The sequence below is a fragment of the Apodemus sylvaticus genome, chromosome 18 (genome assembly GCF_947179515.1).
Source record: "Apodemus sylvaticus chromosome 18, mApoSyl1.1, whole genome shotgun sequence".
NCBI lineage: Eukaryota > Metazoa > Chordata > Mammalia > Rodentia > Muridae > Apodemus > Apodemus sylvaticus.
In genome coordinates, this window is record NC_067489.1 from 70,850,768 (window position 1) to 70,871,264 (window position 20,497).

General features: G+C 58.6%; 2 protein-coding genes across 3 annotated transcripts; one reads left to right on the forward strand and one right to left on the reverse strand.

Moving 5' to 3' along the window:
* Positions 1 to 46: 46 nt before the first annotated feature.
* On the reverse strand, positions 47 to 11,188 carry Crlf1 (cytokine receptor like factor 1). 2 transcript variants are annotated; one of them, XM_052162240.1, is made up of 9 exons: positions 10,963 to 11,188; positions 5,130 to 5,411; positions 4,775 to 4,904; positions 4,471 to 4,640; positions 2,981 to 3,138; positions 2,745 to 2,913; positions 582 to 769; positions 439 to 481; positions 47 to 303 (listed from the first exon to the last, which is right to left on the reverse strand). In XM_052162240.1, exons 1-9 carry the CDS (start codon positions 11,084 to 11,086, stop codon positions 290 to 292), a joined length of 1,278 nt encoding a protein of 425 aa, XP_052018200.1. In that variant the 5' UTR covers positions 11,087 to 11,188; the 3' UTR covers positions 47 to 289. The 2 variants fall into 2 exon arrangements, with proteins under 2 accessions (XP_052018200.1, XP_052018199.1); XM_052162239.1 differs by having other exon boundaries at positions 439 to 486.
* A 4,693-nt stretch (positions 11,189 to 15,881) lies between these two features.
* On the forward strand, positions 15,882 to 20,264 carry Tmem59l (transmembrane protein 59 like). The gene is made up of 8 exons (XM_052162090.1): positions 15,882 to 16,989; positions 17,765 to 17,909; positions 18,007 to 18,104; positions 18,337 to 18,489; positions 18,966 to 19,071; positions 19,289 to 19,403; positions 19,487 to 19,604; positions 19,698 to 20,264. The coding sequence occupies exons 1-8, from the start codon at positions 16,582 to 16,584 to the stop codon at positions 19,824 to 19,826; spliced, it is 1,272 nt and encodes a 423-aa protein (XP_052018050.1). The 5' UTR covers positions 15,882 to 16,581; the 3' UTR covers positions 19,827 to 20,264.
* Positions 20,265 to 20,497: the final 233 nt, after the last annotated feature.

Here is a 20,497-nt window from a genome sequence, read left to right on the forward strand (position 1 = left end):
CCCCCAGAGCACACAGGCCCCAAACACACTGGCCATCAGGACCTGAACAACTCCGTTATTTATTTAAAGAGACTCTCGGAGGACCGTGCATAACCAAGGTTATTACTCCAACCCTACCCACATTGGGGTACACCCAAGGTTGACCATCATGTGGACCAAAGCGGTGGTTGTGGGAGCTCACTGTGCCCCAGCCCCTGGTATGTTTCTTCGTTGCCCTGGTACAGAGGGGCTCCAGTTGAGGTGAGCTCCCAAGTCCGCATCCAGCAGGAGGGTGGCCTGTCCTTAGAGCTTAGCCGGCAGGAGCTGAGGACAGGCAAGAGGCCACGCTGAGCCTTTGATGCCGTAAAGCCGGGCGCTCCTAGGAGATCCTAGACCACCGTTCCTGGGTGATCTAGGAACACGGGGGGGGGCAGCCCCCACTCACCAAGACCCCCTTACCTCTCGCCGCACCCCGTCTGCCCGAGAGCAGGATCCCCTCGTCCTGTGCTTGGAAAGAAGAGCGCAGTGTTGTGGAGGCTGCACACCGGGTCCCTCTCCTCAGCTCCTTCACCCCCACGCAAGCCTCCCCCCCACTTTCCTACCTGGTTTCGGGTCTTGTGTGACTTCTGCATCCACGCACGCCATTGGTCGTAGAGGCGGAAGCTAAGGTTCGAGCAGTACGCGTGCTTCTTGAGCCAGCCGAGGAACTGCTTGAGCTCGCGCCGCACCGGGCCCGAGCTGGGCTCGCCGCCCCGCGGCTCGCACACCCCGCCGCCCGGGCCCGGGCGCTCTAAAGAGAATGGAGCGGCAGTGTCGGGGCGAGGCCGGCAGGAGGCGCGCACAGGACGGCGGTCTCCCATACCAGACCAGCTTCGGCCGGGAAAAGTTAGGAAAGGTGTCAGGTGTGGACCCAGCGTGCCCCGGAGGGATGGCGACGCCACAGCGGTGGAGACGGGCAAAGGTGGGAGTCAACTCGGTTTTGCCTCGCACTGATTTTTCAGTCGGAAAGGAAATCAATGGAGACTAACGGGAGCAGATGGAGACTCCAGGGACGCAGCAAGTAAGGGACAAACCAAGACAAAGGCCCGGAAAGCAGGGATCTGGGACTGAACCCCGGGTCCCTGGGAGGAGAGCCCCTCCCACAAACGTGGTGGCACAGCACAAAAGCGGCTGAGGCAGGATAACTGCGAAACTAAAGCCAGCGATTTACCTTTGATTACCTGTGACTTACGCGGTGGGAAGTGAGGGGTGAGGGGCGGGTCAGAGGGCTCAGGGGTTAACCACGCCCGTCGCCAGCCCCAGTCCCACTAGGTAAAAGGAACCTACTCACAAATGTTCTCCGACCTTCGCGTGTGTGCTGTGGCACACACATCATACAAAAATAAGCAATTAAAAAAGTTTAGTTATATTAAAAGCGTCAAAGAAAGGCCCTGGGAAAGTGAGTGACAGAAACGGAGACCGACAGCAAGCACAAGGGGCGGGGCCCCAAGATAATAAGCCTGAGCAAAGGCTCGGGTGTGACATGGAGTGGGCTGGGAGGACCGAGTGGGAGGCCAGCCCTAGGGTCCAATCCCCAGCCGCAGCCATCCCCCACCGGGCCAGCGGATAAGGACATCGGCCTCACGCCATAAATAAAACTGGGGACTCGCTGACAGGCCCTGGCACAAGCCTCGGCCCCCACGGCCCCCGCTTACCTCCGTCCAACCCTACCCCCGGCCTCCCCAGCCTCCCGGGCGGACGCAGCCGCCTGCTGGCTCCCGCGCAAGATTCGCAGGTGCTGGGCACGAGCAGGGCCAAGGCTCCAGGACTCCGGCCCCTCCCAGCTGTGTTCCCTCCCGCCAAGCCCAGAACCTGGAGAGGCCCGGATGGGGGCTGGAGAGCTTCCTGGAGCTGGTTTTGACCCTCTTCCTCCAGGAATCTCCCCGAGCCTCAGTTTCCCCATTATTTCATCATCACCAAACTGAGCACATGCATCTGTGTGAGTTGAGTTTCAGCATAGATGTGTTCTCTGTCTCAGGGACCAGGGAAAGAGGGTGGGGGATGGGAGCCGCCTCCTCTGAGGCCTGCAAATACTAAAGAGCCAGACACTAGCCTTGGGCCATGCTGCCTAAACCTGACAGATCGGGAAACTGAGACCCGACATCTTAAGCAATGTATTTCATATTAAAGAATGCACATTCATGGGCTCAGAAAGTCTGCAGGTCAAAGGAGGTCAACTTTAGGCCCTCCCACCTTGAGAAACAGGCCCAGAGAACAGGGCTCATGCTTGGTTTCTGAGCATTCAGGAAGCTGAGGCAGGAGGATTGCAAATATTAAGGCTACCTAGGTCACCTTATATTAAGGGTTGGAGGGTGGCCCAGCAGTCGAGACCCTCATGTGGTCTAGACTAGGCACTGTGGTTCATCCGTTGTGAGTGGGACAAAAGGTGCCGCGGGCCTCGTGAAAACTGGCTGTAATATTCGATTTTATATAAAGTGAACTTCTAGAGTCTAGGATGCTGGGGTTAAATGCAGCCTGTTTTCAGGTGTCTTCCAACAGGTCACACTGTTACTCTCCATCTCTCACCAAATGACAGACTCAGTGGATTCCGGGGCTAGTTCCCAAGTGGAGACAAAAGGACCAGGAGTTCGAGGTCATCCTTGGCTACATACCGAGTTTAAGGCCGACATGCGCTACCTAAAGACGCTGTCTCCAACAAGAGGAAAAAAACAAAACAGGCTGGATTGGGGATTCCAAGGGCCAGCCAGGCCTGGAGAGGTGCTCACCACTTCGAGGGGTGGAGGCAGCAGTGGGGTGACTCCACTCGCTCCAGATTCCCGCCTTTTTCGACCCATAGATCCCGAATGGGTTACAACGCACTTGGACGAAGTACACGGTGCCGGGCTTCAGGCCGGCGAGACGGCAGGAGGTCTGGTTGCTGACGTCATCCACCACCTGCATGGTGAAGGAGGGGTCAGATGCGGGGGCGGGGCCAGGGGCGGGTCCGGGGCGGGACGGGCACCTTCCAGTCCACGCTGTCCTCCACGCGGTAGCGGATCTGGTACTTGGCTTGGAAGAGGAAATCCTTGAGAGCTGGTGGTGAGACCCAGCGCACACTCAGCTGGTCCTCCAGGCCCCCAACGCGGCTCACGTGCACGTCGGGTGGGGGGTCCGTGGTCACTGGGGGCGAAGCAAGCCTGGTCACTGGAGATGTTTTTGTTGTTTATGAAACAAGGTTTTACTGTGCAGCCCTAGCTGGCCTGGAGCTCTAGTTGTGTGGATCAGGATGGCCTTGAATTCAGAGAGATCCTTCTGCCTCAGCCTCCCCTAATGCTGGCATTAAAGGCCTGCAACAGTGCGTCCAGCCCTGAGGATTCTGCTTGGTGAGAACTGTCTAGCGACAGAACTCCCAGTGGTGTCATCTAGGCTGCAGTGGCTCCTGCGACCCTATCTGCGTTTTCCAGACCCCTGCCCTCACCCACCCGTTAGCGGCTCACCCAGGCCTGATAGACAGCTGTCATTTATTATTCCAGAAACAGGCAGCGGCAGTTGCTGCTGTCAGCGATACTGTCCCTGACGGAAGACACACAATGCTGTCGTCCAGGGGACAGAGCAGCAAGCCTGCCCAGCTGGGGTGGAGATCAGCAGCAGAGGACTCACTAACTGGAGTGAGGCTCACTCACCACCTGTGAGCATCGCCCAGCACCTGAGTCCGGGTCCCAGTATTAGGTCACAAGCTGACAGTTACAGCTACTGTCTGTGTTTTGAGCCAGGGTCTTACTACATAGCCCAGAGTGCTTTCAACAATTGCGATCATCTTGTGTAGAGCGTCAGGGCGACAAGCTTTATTATATGTCGCCCCATCTTGGGGTGCTACTTGGCTCCATCCCTATGTATCCCCACCCCATGCCCATCTCTGTCGCTGCCGTGTACATTACCAAAAGCCTCCATGGGGGCAGCTGTGCCAGCCACAGGGCACAACTGAGGGTTAGATGCCAGGAAGACACGAAAACTCTGAGATGTGGGAATGAGCCAGGGGCACCCAGAAACCCTTCTGGGGGCCCATGGAGGAAGTACAAGCTGCTCTCTCCCCTGAGTCCTCGGTGAGGCACTGGAAGGGTTAAATGGCCCGGCTGCTCTGGGCTGGGAACACCCTAATTAGATTAGGCCCAACTCTGCTCCGGGATCATCCACTTCCTGCCTCCAACCCTCGCACCCCCCACCCCCAGCTCAAGGCCTCTGCTTCCTGGGGCGCCTTCCAACCTGGGCGCCCCCTCTCAGTCCCCCCTAGGACTCCTTCCTGAACACCTGGGCAGTTGAGAGGGAGGTGATCAGGCCAGGTGTTTCCTCAGAGTGTGCTGGGGTCTTGACTGTCTTGGGGGAAAGTCTTTGCATGGAGTTATGAACAACCACTGCCCTGCAACCACCATGGCTAAGGCCTCTAGAAGAACAGGAAAGGTTGGGGGACCCTGTTGTCTAGGGGAGAACACCAGGTGGACACTGAAGGCTCACCCACGTCCAGGACATCCAGTGTCAGCACGTCAGATCTTGCTGAGCCCAGGCGATTGGTGGCTTCAACCCAGATCTCATAGGGAGTGAAGAGGGCCAGGTCTTTGGGGATATGGCACGAGTGAGGGCCCACAGTGTGATATTCCTCACACGTGTTGTCCTGACCATACCACCTGTGGAGGCAGAAGAGTCGCTTTTGAGTCCTTAGACCCGTTTCCTGCAACCCCAGATTTCAACAGGAACCTATTTGATCAGAGAAGGTAAGTATCGCCGGAAGTCACACAGCAAGGCTTGCCTGAGCACCAACCTCAGCTTATACTTGAGGGAGTAGTTGGTGTGTAAGAATGTCTCCCCGTGTGCACCCGGCGTCCAGCGGCAAGTGAGGTCCTTCATGTTCCGGGACCAGCAGCTGATGTTGAAGGGTTTCTCAGGGGGAACTGCAAAACAGGGACAAGAGCTTCGCTGGTACAGGGGAGGACAGCATGGCTGCCCCAGGGCTCGATGCCTGTACTGCTGCACTGGGCAAGGCTATGCATGCACACAAGCTCCCTTCCACCCCAGGCTGCCCATGGCTCTGCCCCAGGACAGAGGACCCAAGTTCCACTCCCTAAACCTGTCATTGCCACCCTCCCATCTATCTCTGGGTGTCTGGCCCCACTTACGGCCAACATAGAGGCAGGAGCCAGCCAGAATGCTGCCGTCTCGGGCGTGACACACCAGATTGTCCCCTGACTGTTGCCTGGACCCATTAAGGTTAGCCAGGGCCAGGGCCAGGGTGGAGGTGTTAAGGAGACGGGACAGCTCGGAGGGCAGGCGGCGACCATTGAGGGTCCAGTAGAGCCCCTCAGCGCTGGCCCCAGGCGTGTCTCCATGTATGGAGCAGGTGGCTTGCAAGGAGGAGCCGATGAGGAGAGTGGGGTCCTGGGGCCTGATCACAGCTGTGTCTGGGGTCAAAGAAGACACTGGTCAGGCACGGGGTGAGCCTGCTTAAGTCCCTCGCCCTGCCCAGATGTCCAAGAGTCAGGAAGTCTAGAGCAGGTATTCACCCATTTTACAGATAAAGAACAGAAACAATGAGGCCCAAGTGCCCATTGAAGCTGAGGCACCAAAATCAAGGTCAAGGCCAGTACCTTCCCCAGAGCGGTGCTGTCTGAGCATCTCTCCAGCACTTGGGCTGGAGGCAGGAGAACCAGTTCAAGATAACCCTGGAGTACATAGCTTGAGGCTAGCTAGAGCTACTGGAGACCTTATCTCAAAAATTAATCCATCAGTTAACCAAGGGCCAGTGAAATGGCTCAGTACATAAGGCTGTGACTAAGCCTGAGGACCTGACTCTGAATCCAGGACTTACCCTGTGAAGGGAAGGAAGTTACTTCTACAAGTTGCCCGTGGACATTTACATGCTACAACAGCACACACACACAGGTGCAAGATGCATTTGGGGGTTTTGTGGGGAGGGTGAGACTAGTTTCTCACTCTGTAGCCTTGGCCGCCTGGAATCCAGACCTTAGTCGGCCTCTGCCTCCCAAACGCAGGGTCTCAAGCACGCAGTTCTGCTGAGTGGCAGTGCTCGCCTTTACTCTCAGCATTTAGGAGGCAGAGATAGGCCAATCCCTGAGGTTGAGCCTGGTCTACACGAGAGTTCCAGGACAGCCAGGGCTACACAGAGAAGACATGTCTCAAAAAACCAAAACTCAAACCAAAGCAAACCAAATACAAAACAAGTACATTTTCACACCCCATCAAAACCAAATAAAAACTTAAAGACATCAGTCATAAGTGCCTGTCAAATCTAAGCAAGCACTTTCTATGAATTATGGCTCCCCGTGTGTGTGCACACCGTAACACGTGTGGCAGTCAGCTGGCTGGGGTCGGCTTCCTCCTCCTACCATGGGGTCGCAGGGGTAGAGCTGATGTCATCTTGATTGGAGACAAGAGCCCTTATCCACCAAGCTGTCTCACCAGCCTATAAACATTTTCCTTTTTTTTTTTTTAAGGTTTGTTTTATCTATTTTATGCATACAAGTACACTGTAGGTGTACAGATGAGATGGTTGTGAGCTTTCATGTGGAAAGGGTCTTGCCCTGCCTATATATATTTGGAGACTTCCATTAAACTTGAGTCTTGAGCAGGAAATCTTGTCTCCATGTTTCTCTTGTCACCCTGTTCCCATGCCCAACTCTCCTTCCAGGTGACCCGGTGACCCTTTCGAATGTAGCCGCGGGCGACCACAGCTAGGAACTGAACTCAGGACCTTGGCTCGCTCCAGCCCAAAGATTTATTTAACTATATGTAAGTACACTGTAGCTGTCTTCAGACACACCAGAAGAGGGCATCAGATCTCATTATGGATGGTTGTATGCCACATTGCTGGGATTTGAACTCAGGATCTTTAGAAGAACAGTCAGTGCTCTTAACCACTGAGCCATCTCTCCAGCCCGCCTATAAACACTTCTCTTTATTTCTTCTCTTTTCTGGACAGGATGTCACTACTAGACCACACTGCCTTGAAAGCTGGCATCGTCCTGCCTCAGCCTCCAGAGTTCTGGGATTACACTTGAACCACCAAGCGTCTCCTTCCTCTCCTAGTCTGTCTGTCCTGTGGTGTCTTTTCTCTGACACCCGAACCTCACACATGTGTTTCTGGAGAGCGGACATATCTAAAATGGAAAGTCCTACCCTGGTAAATGTTTGTCATACCCACACCCGGAAGACCAAGGTAGGGGAATCACAAGTTTGAGGCCAGTCTGCTGTGCAGTGAGACCCTGTCCAGAGAAGGAGAGGTGAGTCCAGTCAGGTGACCCATGAAGGGCAAGCGGAGAGGCAGGCAGACTTTGTTTTTCCTCTGTGCCCTGCTCACATTCCTGTACACGCGTGGGGACTGTGCAAAGAACAGCTGCTGTGTTCTGAGCCACGAGAGAAGGGACATCCACAGAAGCCCACGTGCAAGGCCCTCTCAACTCCCAGCAGGAGTCCTGACTCCCAGGGCCACAGTGATGGCCACTTAGGAAGTGACCTCAGTCATGTGACTAGCCCTGAGGGCCTCCCTGGTCTTGTCTACCCAGCCTTAGGGCAGCCCACAGCTGGGATCTCTCGGGGACAGCAAGGCCTAAGGTGTGAGGAGGTCTCATAGCCTCCTGAGCCTTTCCCAGTCTGGCCATGGGCCGTCCTTGTCAGTAGTACACCATGGCAGAGTGGTGGGAGGTGTGGGGGAAGTTTCACAGCGAGCCCCCACGAGACAGCAAGCCAGGCTGCCCTGGAACCCAGCACCAGTCAGTTCTCTGAAGCCTCTTTCTTTCACTCAGGGTGAGATGATTTAAGCTTCATTCATTCATTCATTCATTCATTCATCCAGAGCCTACAGTATGCCAGTAACTGAGGTCACCACAGGAATAAAGACACAGCAAAACACTTATCCTCACTAGCTGTGGTGGCCCACACCTTTAGTGCCAGCATAGCCAGGGCTAAACCCTAGAAACCCTGTCTCAAAAAGCCAAAAATATTAAAAAATAAAAAGAGAGAAAGAAAGAAAGAAAGAAAGAAAGAAAGAAAGAAAGAAAGAAAGAAAGAAAATAAAGTCACAGAAACAGAAAAGGGAAGAGGAAAGGAGGGATAGAAGAAAGGGAGCTGTGTGCTTGTGGCCCCGGGAACAGTTACAAATGCCAAATGCAGTGGGTCAGTAGCACCAGCTGGGCAAGGGGGGAGGTGGGGCTCTGTGTGCAAAGGCCCTGGGGTAGAAGCAAAGGGAAGGTTAGGGAAGACTGCCCGGCTCTCAGCCTAGAAAGGAACCCTGAGTCCCGGGTTGGGAAGAGAGGGCAAAGTGTACTGGAAACAAAAACAAAAACAAGTCCCCAAGGGGCTCAGAGAGCAGGGGCTGCACCCACCCCCAGGTTCCCATTAAGAAGCTAAACTGCAGCCCTGGACGGTCCCTCCTGCCCTAGATGTTTGAGGTGGCACCAGCATGGTTCTGGTCCAGGCCCTGAAGGATTTCTCCCGGGCAAACTTGGCCTTGGAGGAGGCGGGTCCTGCTGAAGCCTGCAATCGCAGTTGCTTTTGGGGCTTGTCCCGGGGCTCAGCGGAGGTCTCGGCGTCCGTGCGAAGGAGCAGGAGGAGCAGGCCAGAGCGGAGGCGGCGGGGGCCAGGGGGCCGCCCCGGAGGTCCCAGGCAGCCTGCCGCCCGCTAATTCAGAATTCCTCCGGCATGAACTGGGACGTGCCAGCGTCTCTACCCTGGCCCACCCACCGCTTCCTGCCTGGGCGCCCCCCTCAGCAGGGGAGGCACTGCCCCAAGCCGAGACCCCACCGTCTGCACTCCTGGGCAACGATCACACCCCTCTGTCCCAGCCCGGCCTTTGTCTGGCCAGGAAGGGGACTCTCTGGGGGGTCCTGGCGGGGGGGGGGACTAATGCCCTTTTACCACACCAGCCTAGCCTGGATTTCCACTGCCCTTCGTGGCTTAGAGGGGGGGGGGGCAGGGCCGCGCCAGCTTGGACGAGACAGCCCAAGCTTTCTCCTTAAAGGTTCAGAGCTCACCAGAAGTTAGCACACCCGGCACCCCTTCCGTGATTCCCTCCATAAAACAGGGAAGACGTTCTGTGGGCTGGGGCTGAGAAGCGGGAGCCCGACACTGGAGCACCCAGAGAGAGAGGACTCCATTCTCCCTCTTGGCTTCCACAAACAATGGGCCAAGGCCGCTGGGACGGGGGCGCACACATGCCAAGCTAGACAGAGCAGCAGCGGACAGCAGCCCCCTCAACCCGGAGACGGAGACACCCTCCCTTTTCTTCCCTCTCCCCCCCTTTACCCCACAACGCTGGGGCCTGTACAAGCTTCTTCCCCCCTTTCCCAGTGCGGAGTCGCTGTTATGAAAAAGAGCACCATGTGTTTTAAAAGGGAAAAGTGTGAGATTCCCTGAAAGGCCAACGGGAAGGTGGCCTCCATCCCAGCCGGCCCCCAGGGGTCCCTGTGCCGCTGGTACCTGCATACACTTTTACGACTCACTGGCCGGCTGGTCAGGTGCTAAGACACACCGTAAGTACAAACAGATTGCAGAGGTGTGAGAATCTCTTATTTAATTTCTCTCCCCCTAAAAGGAAAAAACACACGCGCCCACCCCCACTCCGCCACCTTCGCCTGCTGCTCTGCAGCCCGCCCGGCCGGAGACAAAGCTTAGCGCTATTGGTGCCATTCAAAAACCACTCAGGCTTGGCAGCGACACCAACTCCCCGGAAAGGTCCCGGGTGTCACCCATCACCTGCCCAGACGCCTCGGGCAAGCAGGAGCGTGGGTCCTGTCCCCTGACGGGAGCGGGAGGGCGTCCACAGACACAGCGGACAAACTGCGGACTACTAGCCCCAGAGCAGCAGCGCAGCGTCGTGTCCCTGCTGTGTGGCCTGTGTCTCCGGATGGGGTCCTGAGAGTGGTCGGGAAAGATCTCCAGGGCACTCGGCCACATGCATGTTGCTTCCCCTCTGAAATGAATGTGGGACCACGAGTGTGTGTGAGTGTGTGTGTGTGTGTGTAGAGGATGGAATGCGAGCGCCGCGATGGTGTGCGAATACGCATCTGGGCTGCAGCGCGCGGCGCGTCGGAGGGCAGGGTGACGGGACATAAGCCAGCGGGGCTCTTTTGTGTGTCTTTGGGTGTGTCCCAGAGAGGGTCTGGATGCTGAGACCGCATCCTGGCAGGGATGTGTGCGTTGGGTGATGGGGGCTCAAGGCCAGGCGTTCCTTCTGGGACAGTTGGGTACTCTCGGCAGCTGACCCCCGCCGGGTGCCCCTTAGACAATGAAGTCTGGGCTCGCAGTGCTCGGACACGCTTGCTCTCGCTTCTCACCGAAACTTCAGTCCTTAGAGGCTCTCAACCCAGCGCAGCCTGAATGAGACCGGTTGTGAGCCCCACCAGTGGAGAGGACTTCGAGGATACCAAAGCATGGGGTCTAGGGGTAAGGGGCGGCCTCGGCTCCACGGAGAGGCAAGTCCCGGGGGACCCCGAGCCGCATGCCAGGCAGGCAGAACAGGAGGGATCACGATAACGCTCCACCCTCCCCCTGGGGATCATCACTTCATGGGGGGAGGGGACCCCACTCTGCGCCAGCACCCAACCAACGCACCCAAGCATGCGCCCCCGGCCAGGGAGGCTTCCCTTCCGCTCTAATATCCAAGACACAGACGTGCGCCCTGAGGCGTCTCAGCACCCTGAAGGGGGGGAGGGAGGGTCCCAGGACACCGCGAAGTCTTTCAAAACGAGTCTGGCCGCACAGCCTCGCTAAGGGGATCCAGATAAGAGGCCTCAGATGTATAACGGGGTATTCTTGGGCTGCTGGGTGGTGGTACCGTGAGCCCCACAGGTGAGGGCGCCCCGAGGGCCGCCTTCCTTTGTTCCCGGGCCGTCCAGGTGGCGCTCGCGCCCCCTCTTCCATCCCCCGCGACTACCCCCTGGGGCGGCCGATCCCGGCTTCCCTGGGGAGGTAGGGAGCAGGGCGCACGGTACTCACGGGCTCCCGATCCGCCCCGAGGCACCCCGAGGACACAGAGCAACAGAGGCGACCACAGCGAGGACAGCGGCCGTGGCGGCCGCCGCGCGGATTGGGCGGCGGGGCCCGGGCGACCGGCGGGCATGGGGGTGGCGCGCAACGGGCGGTGACTGCAACGCCGGTATGGGGCGGGGGCGAGTCTGCGGGGTGCAGATTGGGGCTCGGGTCCTCACGCACGTCACTGGGCGCGGACAGCGAAGGCCGGAGCAAGTCTGAGCAGCCGAAATTGACAAGGCGCTAATGCGCCGCTCGCCCCGCCCGGCCCCGCCCCGCCCCCGGCCCGGCCCGGCCCCTGGGGGGGGTGATCGTGGGCCCCGCACTGGCCTTCCCACCGCCCGCGGGCACCGCGCGCCCCGCCCGCCTGGCCTCCGCCCAGTCACCACTCCTGAGCGTCCCATCCTCCTGCGCGAAGCCCCCCACTCCTTCCCCACCCACCCGTGGGACCTCCCTCTCCGGTCCCGCCCGTCCCAGGCTTCCCACCCCCTCATCTGGGATCCTGTACCCTTAACTCCGAATGGGTTCCAAGCTCGCAGCCCTGGTTCCTTTCTAGGACCCCCTCCAGTCTACCAGGATTCTTCCAATCCACCTTCCCCTCCCCGCTTACTGGGACCCCCAGAGCCACTTGGGTTCCCAGCATACTCATCGAGCAGTACCTGAACCCGTTCGTCCTCTTTTTCAGCCCTTCTTCCTTCCCCAGAGAATTTGAGAGTTGCCCCCAGTCTCTCGCCCTGGGTGCACGTGTCCCACCGGGCCCCACCCTAAGTCTTCATTCTACCTCGTCCATCCTTGCTGCACAGCCTCGTCCCGCGCAGGGGGAAAAAAGCCAGAAGGCAGGGAGTCTCTGGCCTCCGTTCTCTTCTCTTCTCGCCTATCATATCTGCGGGTATTGGGGAAGGGATGTCCGGGAGCGCGTGCAGGGACCCTCTCTGAGTGGGCACATGGGGAGAGGGGAGAGGTGTGTCCTTTGGGGAACGGGACCGAACCCCGCATTTCTAGCTCCCTGCAGGGCATCGGTGCAGAAGAGTTCTCCCTAAACTTTTTCACATCCCCCCACGGAAAAATCCACTCAGCGGCCCGCGGGTGGGGTGCGCCACGCGGTGAGTAATCACTGCGGCGGCCACCGCCCGCCAACTTCAGGTAATGCGGGCAGCCCCGAGCAACGCAGAATTATCTCCGATTGAGCGCAGAGTTCTTTCTCTGGGTTATTTTTGTTGGCCACTGTTTGGGGTTTTGGGGACCCCTCCCGAACCAGCCCAGCCCTGGCATTTCATCTCTGATTGCTTCTCTGTCTCCACCCTATCCGGATGCCCACGAAGGGAGGTCTCTGGCCTGCAAGGTCTTTGCTAGTGGGGCGGTGCTTGAAATACGAGTTCCCGGGTGGTCCCACCCCACGGGCTGGGTAAAGGCCCCCAGTCACAGCTCCCTGAGAGTTAAGGACTCGACTTCTCCCAGACCGCCGTTCCCTTGGAGGCGCAGTCCCTCCTTAAAGGTCCTCCAAGCAGCTTCAAATGACAAAGGAGGGAAATAAAAGCTAAGGCGGCCTCTGCCATTTTGCTGGGGGCATACCAGGCCTCTTTTGCCTCAGTTTCTTCTTTTGTACAGTGGATAACTTGGGGCCAACTAAAAAGTTTACGTGGAAAGAATCAAGTACGAAAAAAAAATCCCCCAAAACTTAAAATCTGACTAGCATAGTAGGGTGTAGAGGTGGCACTGGCCTGCAGGTCCCCTCTGAGAATTGTGGCCAGGTGGCCTAGGGCTCTGTGGAGACCCTGGGTCTTGGCTACATATCCAGGATCTTTGCCTCCCCTCCCCCACAGCGCCTGCTCCGCTCGGGTCTCCGTTTAGGTAGGGAGGTAGGAATCTCGACTCCTGGGAGACTTTTGCAGCAAAGCTCTTTATTTTACTTTTCCCCGACTGCTCCTCCTCCCGGTCCCGGGTGTAAAGGGCTGACTTCCCCCTGTGCACCCAGGTGTGCAGGCAGCGACCCCGAGCTGCGTGACTGCACGCTTTCCCCCTCTTCCCACACGTACAATCCATCAGCAATCTGGTTGGCCCTGGTTCCAAAACACACCCCCATCCTGAGATTCTGACACCCCCCTCCTGGTCCAGGCCCCTCGTCCTCTTCCCGGGATGTTGCAAGGCCCTCCTCTGGGGCTCCTTCCGCTCCCCTGTCTTTGTTTTCACCACAGGCAGAGAGGGCTTTGAAGGAAGTGAGACCCAACTCTGCCTTGCCACCCGGTGCCCACACCATGTGCCCCCCTCTCCAGCCCGCCGGCAGTTGGGGCTCGTTTTTAGGAGGCTTACTTAGGTCTTTGCCTGTGGCTTCGTGAGAAATTCCCTCGCGCCTTTTGTGAATTCTCACTACTCCCCAGCGACACCTTCACTCTTAGCTGGCTTTGCAGCCCTTCAAAGCCCTTCAAAGCGCCTGCTCCCGAACCACTTCACTTCGCTAGCCTTGAATACCTGAGGGCTACCAGACCCCGTGCTGCTGGGCCCAGTGAGGGCCCGAAGAGTTCAGTAAATACAAAAAGAAAAAGCCGTAAAAGAATCCTGTCCCCACAAGAAGCCAGAACGCAGCACCACCCAGGGTCTCCTGGGTTCAGAGCAGGCTCCGCACACCCTACTTAGCTGTCCTGCCCAAGCTGGCACACAGCCCTCTGGTGTTTGACCTCTGCCCTCTGGATGACCTTTATTTACCCTTTGGGGCAAAGAAGTTGGCCTTAAGGTGCACCCATCCTTTCCCTGTGTGCCCATGGGATTAACTCTTTCCTCCCCAGTCCAGGCCTTTCTTTGATTAGGAAGGTAGTCATGGTGTACTTTCTGACAAATATTGACCTAAGTCCTTGAAAGCAGCTGGGAGTGTTAGCAGGAGTGGGGAAGGGCTCTTCATTAGCCTTGAACTCTTTATTCAGGGGTCTCTTGTGAAGAAGCCAGGCAGGTTAAAATCAGGGAAATTTCCCCAGCCTCAGATTCCCAGATGAGAACCACTAAAGCTTTGCTAGAGCAGCAGGACCAGTAAAAACCAGAGCCTGCGGGACTGGGAAAGGCAGAGCAGGCCCTGCCCTCCCTGTCCTGGGACCCGACCTTTCCTCCAGGAACGCCTCTCCCCCTCCTGCCTGTACCTGGCCGTGGTCTGAGCAATGGGGTAGTGAGGGGGGCCTGTGGGTGCCCAGCTTTTCTCCCCGAGACTGCCTAGACAGCAGGGACACCAAATATCAATTTCATAGTGTTTTGCAATGTAAGTACTAGCTATGGGATGTGAGGGCCACGCCTGGGCTGGGGTGTCTGGGCCACCACGCCTGGGGTCCTTGTTCCTCTGCATCCTCAAAGACTGCTGCTGAGTCCCAGGATGGCCCGCCTGACGGGGGAGCACCGCACCCCTCCTCTCATCGCGCCTCCCTTGACAGCAGGCAGCGGCGCCACCCAGCCTTGCCGGGCTGGGCTCCGCTTGGAGGTGGGGTCATCAGGGTCGTGACGAGGGCGGCCAGGGACAAAGGGCGCTTGTCTGCGGCCTGCCCTGACCGGGTGGCTGCTTCCCGGACGCCGGGAGTCCGCTGATTCACGCGGACAGCGCCCCCCGCCCCCGGCCGCGCCGCCCCGGGGGGTAGGAAGTGGGGGGGTTCGCGGGGCGGCGTCGAGTCAACTTTCCCTCTTAAGCCCCGAAGGAATGTCGGCGGATTTCCTGAAATCCGACCCCGGCCGCCCGCCGGCCGCCCGCCCCTCACCTGGACCAGCTCCCCCGGGAACGCCAGGAGGGGCGTCGGGGCTCACCTGGGGGGCCGGGGTCAAACTCTCTTCCGCTTACCCCCAGCGGCCTCGAGGAGCGGAAAAGGGGGGGGAGGCTGGAAGCCATCCAACTTATTTTCAGCCCTGGGACGCTCTGGCCCAACCCCTCATGCCTCAGTTTCTCTATCTGTAAACAAGCATTGGACGTCCTTTTTTACACGGGACGATGACACCCCACACACAAGGTGTCACGTGGCCCACGCTGGCCTCATTTTTCGGCCATCCTCCTATCTGGGCCTTTCCTGTTGAGACTGTCAGGCCCGCCGTGTCTTCAGCCCCCATGCTTCCCAGCTTGGCAGCTTCTGTTAGCTCTCTTCGGTATCCTGTCACCTGGCCCATCCCTTGTGCCATTCCGGGTTCCAATGACCTAATTTGGAAGGGGGACAGCCCTACCCTATAGAGTTTTTGTCGGAGAAAAAAGTCATGGCAAGAAAATCTTTGTTGAAAGGAGTGTTTGTTTGAAATTGAATGAAGGACCGTAATTGCGGAAGGGTTAAGTGCCCGGGACTCTGCAGATGACAAGTGTGAACTTGAATTCCGGCTCTGCCCAGGCGTCCGGATGCCAGGCTTCCCACCTGTAAATTGGGGAAACGGGCTTTGTGTTTGGTTTATTGAGCCGGGGTCTCACTCTATGGGCCAGGCTGACTTAGAACTCACGTCCTAACCCAGGTTGACCTCGACCTCGCAGCGATCCTCCTGCCTCGGCCTTTCCGCGGGTTGGGATGATGGGCTTATGCCAAGGCTTCCGCCTTGGGGCAGGAGTCAGGGTCCCAGCGCACAGGGACGCTGCCCGGGGTGCGCTGGTGGAGGAGAGGCCCAGCCGGCAGGGAGGGGCGGGGGAGGGGCCGCGCCGGGATCCAGATGTTCAGGTCCGCCAGGCACAGCCGTGCCTGATTAAGCCACGTGGGGGCCGGCCTGGGCCGCGGAGATGAAAGCGAGCAGCGGCCGGCGGGGACCGGGCGCGCCAGCCCCTCCTCCCGGCCGGAACCTGCGGCTCCAGTGACCCGACGACCCCGCGAGCGGCCTCCTCGTCTGCCGGGGCGGGGCGGGGCGGCGGGGCGCGCGGGCCCAAGGCACCTGTGCCAAGCAGGCCGCCGGGCTCAGAACCCCGCCCCGCCCCGCCCCGGCGCCCGGACGGAGGAAGCCAGGGAGACCCCGAACCCGGGACGGAAGCCGCAGCCTCCCTGCTTGCCTCCAGTTTTCCCACCAGACGGGAAAAGCGAGAGGCTCAGAGGCCTTGTTCGAGTGGCGGGGGCCTCCGGGGCGGGGGGGACACTGGGTTCCCTCAGTTGTTTGTTTGTTTGTTTTCCACTGACATGGAGGGAGGCCACCTTCAGTGTCCCGCCCTGAAGTTGCCCGAGGACTTCCAGGAGGAGGCAGCTGCCCCTCGAGTGCCTCCCCTAGAGTCTTGTGAACCGGAAGCAGACCAACTGTGGCTGGTGGCCGGCTGGTTTCCGAACCCTCGGAAGCTTTAAATGCACCCTGGCTCCGGCTCTATGGATCTGGCCTCGCTTCTCCTGCCACTTCCCCTCTCCCCACTCCCAAGGCTTTGCCGTCCTCCTCTGGGTCCTCAAACACCTCCTCCTCCCTCCTCCCTCCTCCCTCACTGTCTTCCTCCTTTCTCTCCATCGTTACCCCTCCCTTCCCCCCACTTTCCGTTCTCTCCCTTTCTCCCCGGCCTTCAGCCTCCTCATCCTCTCTGTCTCCTCTTTCATCGCCCTGCCCATACTCCTCTTCCTTGCACTGCCTCCTCCCTTTCTTAGGTTCCTTGCATAAGGATCCTGCGCGTTCCCCATGGCCCCCAACCCTGATGGCCTGACACAGGCCTGTCACCCAGGTCCTCGTTGGCATTCCCGGCCCGCAGATCCAAGTCCGGTCCAAGAGCCGGACCATGAGTATCAAGACGATGTCCCCGACCCGGGTAGAGATTCACCTGCCCGCCCTGCTCGCCGCAGCCCCCCCCCCCTTCCCAGGCTGCCTCGCTCAGTGACGTCAACACCCAGTCCCGCATCCCGACGCCCGCACCCAGGCCCGCGCTGCGCATCTTCGGCCATGGCTGCGGTAGCGGTGCCGCTGCTGTTATTGCTGGCGTCACCGGTCACCGCAACCCCGGCGCGCGACCCCTTCGCTCCGCAGCTCGGGGACACTGAGAGGTGCCAGCAGCGGTGTCGACTGCGCCACCCTGGCTTGCCGCCTGCGCAGGTAACAGATGGACTCTCAGGAACCCAGTCACTAGAAAAGGGGAGGACCTGAGTGCAGGACCCGCACGCGGGGGAGGGGACGCGAGTTCCTGGTATGCTAGTGCAGGAGATTGGGGTCCTCGGAAGTGGCCACCTCGGATGCGATGCGGCGGGAGAGGAGGTCTTTGCCAGGAGGAAAGAGCTGACGTGGGGTCCCTCAGGTTGGCAGAGGGATGCGGGATTCTGAGAGTCCCCTAGAAGTAGTGGGGAGACAGGGTGGGGGATCTTCAGGATTGGGAGGACCTGAGGTGCCTGCAGTGAGGAGGAAGTGGGGAGGGGTCTCTCAGGACTGCCCTTCCTGCCAGGAAGGGATGGATTGGCACCTGGGTGAATACTGTTAAGTAGGGACATGCCAAAGGGAGGTTGAGGCCTGCACCCGAGAGGTCCTGGACCCCACCCCACCCGCATTCTGAGGATGCTTGGGGGCTGTCCCCGCCCCCATGGGCTCTGCTGCCTTCCATATTCCTGCCTTCTTGGAAACAGCTCTGCCCCAAGCTGCACCCCAAGCACAAGCTCTGTGGCAGCCTCGATCCCGGAGACTCGTGGAGTCCGCTCTTCCATCCAGGGCCTTCACTGTCCGGCCTGTTTAGAACGCTGTTTTCAGTTTCTCGTAGGGCACCCCTCCCCCAGTGATGATCCTAGCCTTCTGAAAACTCACTTCAGTCTCATGGGTTCTTAGGGGGACCCCAGCCCTCTACCCTGAGCACCTCTGCCTGAGTGTCCATCTTCCTTCCCAGACTGGGCCAGAGGGTCCCTCAGCGTCCCGGAATAACAAGGCCATCCTGATCAGTGCTTGCGAGCGTGGCTGCCGGCTTCTCTCCATCTGCCGCTTCGTGGCCAGGAGCTCTAGGCCCAATGCCACAGAGACAGAATGTGAAGCCGGTGAGTCCCCCAGGGCTGGGTGCACCTTGGGCCTGCGCTGTGGCAGAGGGATCCTGGGAAGCAGCTCCCAGTGACTCACTGATCCTGTGGCCCACAGCCTGCACCGAGGCTTACATGAAGCTGACGGAGCAGCGGGCCTGCAGCGAGGGGTGCTGGGGCCAGATCGCCGAACCTGAGACCCAGCTGGAGCAGAAGGTGAACCCCAACCTATTAATCCCCATCTCAAAACTAAGCACTCATGAGAAAGACTGTGTGGCCTCTTCACCTGAAAGGGCTCCGTGAACACAGCTAACCTACGGCAGGGCAGAGGACCCTGCTGGGTACTGAAACTCTGGTTTTCTCACACCAGTTGTCTAAATCAGCACAGCCTGGTCCCCCAGCGTGACTCTGTTGACAATTCTGTCTTGGCCTTCCTTCCCCTTCCCAGGACTTGGCTTTGGATTCGCCCAGGGGGAGCCTCTCCCTGCGGGACTTGTTTTCCATGCTCTACAGTGACCTGATGAGTTCCGCCCAGGGCTTTCTATCCTCCACCTGGACATACTCCCTTCAGACAGACAACAGGAAAGTGGTGGTGTTCCAGGTGAGAGAGTAATGCCCCAGGGAACAGAGTGGCAGCCCACAGTCTCCTCACGGTGCATATCGCCCTCACAAGAGAGCTTCAGGCAACGGTACACCCAGGAACTCTGTTCTTGCCATCCATGTAGGTCCCGGTGCCTGAACTCAGTTGGTGGTTTGGCAGTCATTACCTCAGTTCATTGAGCCTCACTGCCTGGCCTCTGTTTGGGGCTTTACCAGAAACAGGGTTTACTCTGATTGGCACGGGTTGGGTCATATGACCATGTCAGTCAATCACAGTAATTTTGTGTCCTTGGCCTGGGCTTCTTCCTGTTCCTAGGGCTTATCAGAGGTGTCAGGGCTAATCCCACAGACCCTGGGATGGCGCTCTCCTGCTTGACTCCTAGGAGAACCTGGACAAGGAACTCGAGCGCTCCTGTACCCGAGATGAGCCCGCTGGGGCTCAGAGGGTATCTCTGTGACATTTTGTTCCCTGCTCAGACTCAGCCTGTAGTAGAGAACTTTGCACTCCAAGGGAGCCATCTGCAGCAAGTGGAGGTGACCTGGAAGGGGGCCCACCCCAAGGCCACCCTAGAGGTGCTCATGGGTAAGATTGCAACAGATCCATGATGAGGATCATGGGATCCATGTTCTCCCGGGGTCAGTGGTCCATCTCCACATTCTATGGGTCATATCCCAGGATCCTTTGCACCTCCGCTCCAGTCCTACACACCCTCCTGCCCAAGGCCTAGCATTTGTTTCCCATTCCTTACCAGGCCGTCCCTTTAGCCGAGACGGGGGGCTGAGATCCCCCTCCCTTTCAGACCCTGTAGGCCGCTTGGACAAAGTGAGGAGGGCTAAGCCCCGAGGGAAGATCGGCAAAGCCAAGGTGGAGTCTGAGGACCAACCGGAGAGTGACTTCCTCAGTTGCATGTCCCGGTTGGTACCATGGGCTGGGCTGGGCTGGGCGGGGCACAGAGGCATGAGCTCAGGCAGCTGAGAAATGCCTGTCCTTGGCACAGGCGCTCCGGGCTGCCTCGGTGGGTCCTGGTCTGCTGTCTCTTCCTGTCCATCCTGATCATGCTCTGGCTGAGTTGCTGCACTCTGGGCGCCGCACCGGGCCAGCGCCCCAAGCTGCAGGTGAGTAGCAGTGCTTGTGGCTAGGGCTGCATGCTGGGGAGTCCCGCGTGGCCTGGGAAACCCAACAAGGCTCTTCTGCCCCCATGTCCACAGCCTGTAACTGCAGACCAGCACACGAGCCTCCTGGTAGACTCTGACTGGCCCGGGTACCCACCCCCACCGCCTGCCTATGAGGACGTCATCACACATTACAAGTTGAAGCTTGATTTGACCACACTGTAATCTCCAGCCTATTGCCAAGTGCAGGGGCTTCTCCACAGCTGTACCCCAAAGTCTGGGGTCAGGGTGGGGGCCAACCTTGGGCTTATCCATCCCTAGTCTTCCCTCCCTCTCTTCCCGGGACATCCCTCAGTCCCCTTGAGACTAAGGGACTTAGTGGATGAGAGAGGAGGGTGTGGCCTCCCGCGCCCTCCCAGCCCCCCATTTGCTTTCCCAGGGGCCGGCTCTTTGGCATCCCTCACATGTTCTGAGTACGGAGCCTCATCTGTGTTGCTTTCTTTTTCTTTCTCTGTGTCCTCGCTGTGGGGCTGAGATCTCAGGGGTTCCCCTCTGCTAAATTTCTTCCCCTTTGTCTCTGGAGACCCAACCCCACAAGGACAGAGCGGTGGAAATCTCCTCCGGGAAGGAGATAAGGAGAAATAAACGTTTAAATAAAGCGAATAAAAGATACAGCAGCTGAGCCTGCTTCAGTCTGTGCCTGCCTTAGGGTGGGCTGAGCCTGCTTCCGTCTGTCTGTATGTCTGTGCCTGCCTTAGGGTGGGCTGGGCAGGCCAGGTTCTTTCAACCCAGGAGAAGCCATGGAAGTCCTTAAAGATCAGGAGGGACACAAACATAATGAGTGAATGTCCCTGACAAAGCCTGCCCCACCTGTAGCCTGAGTGAGGTTGTGCCCC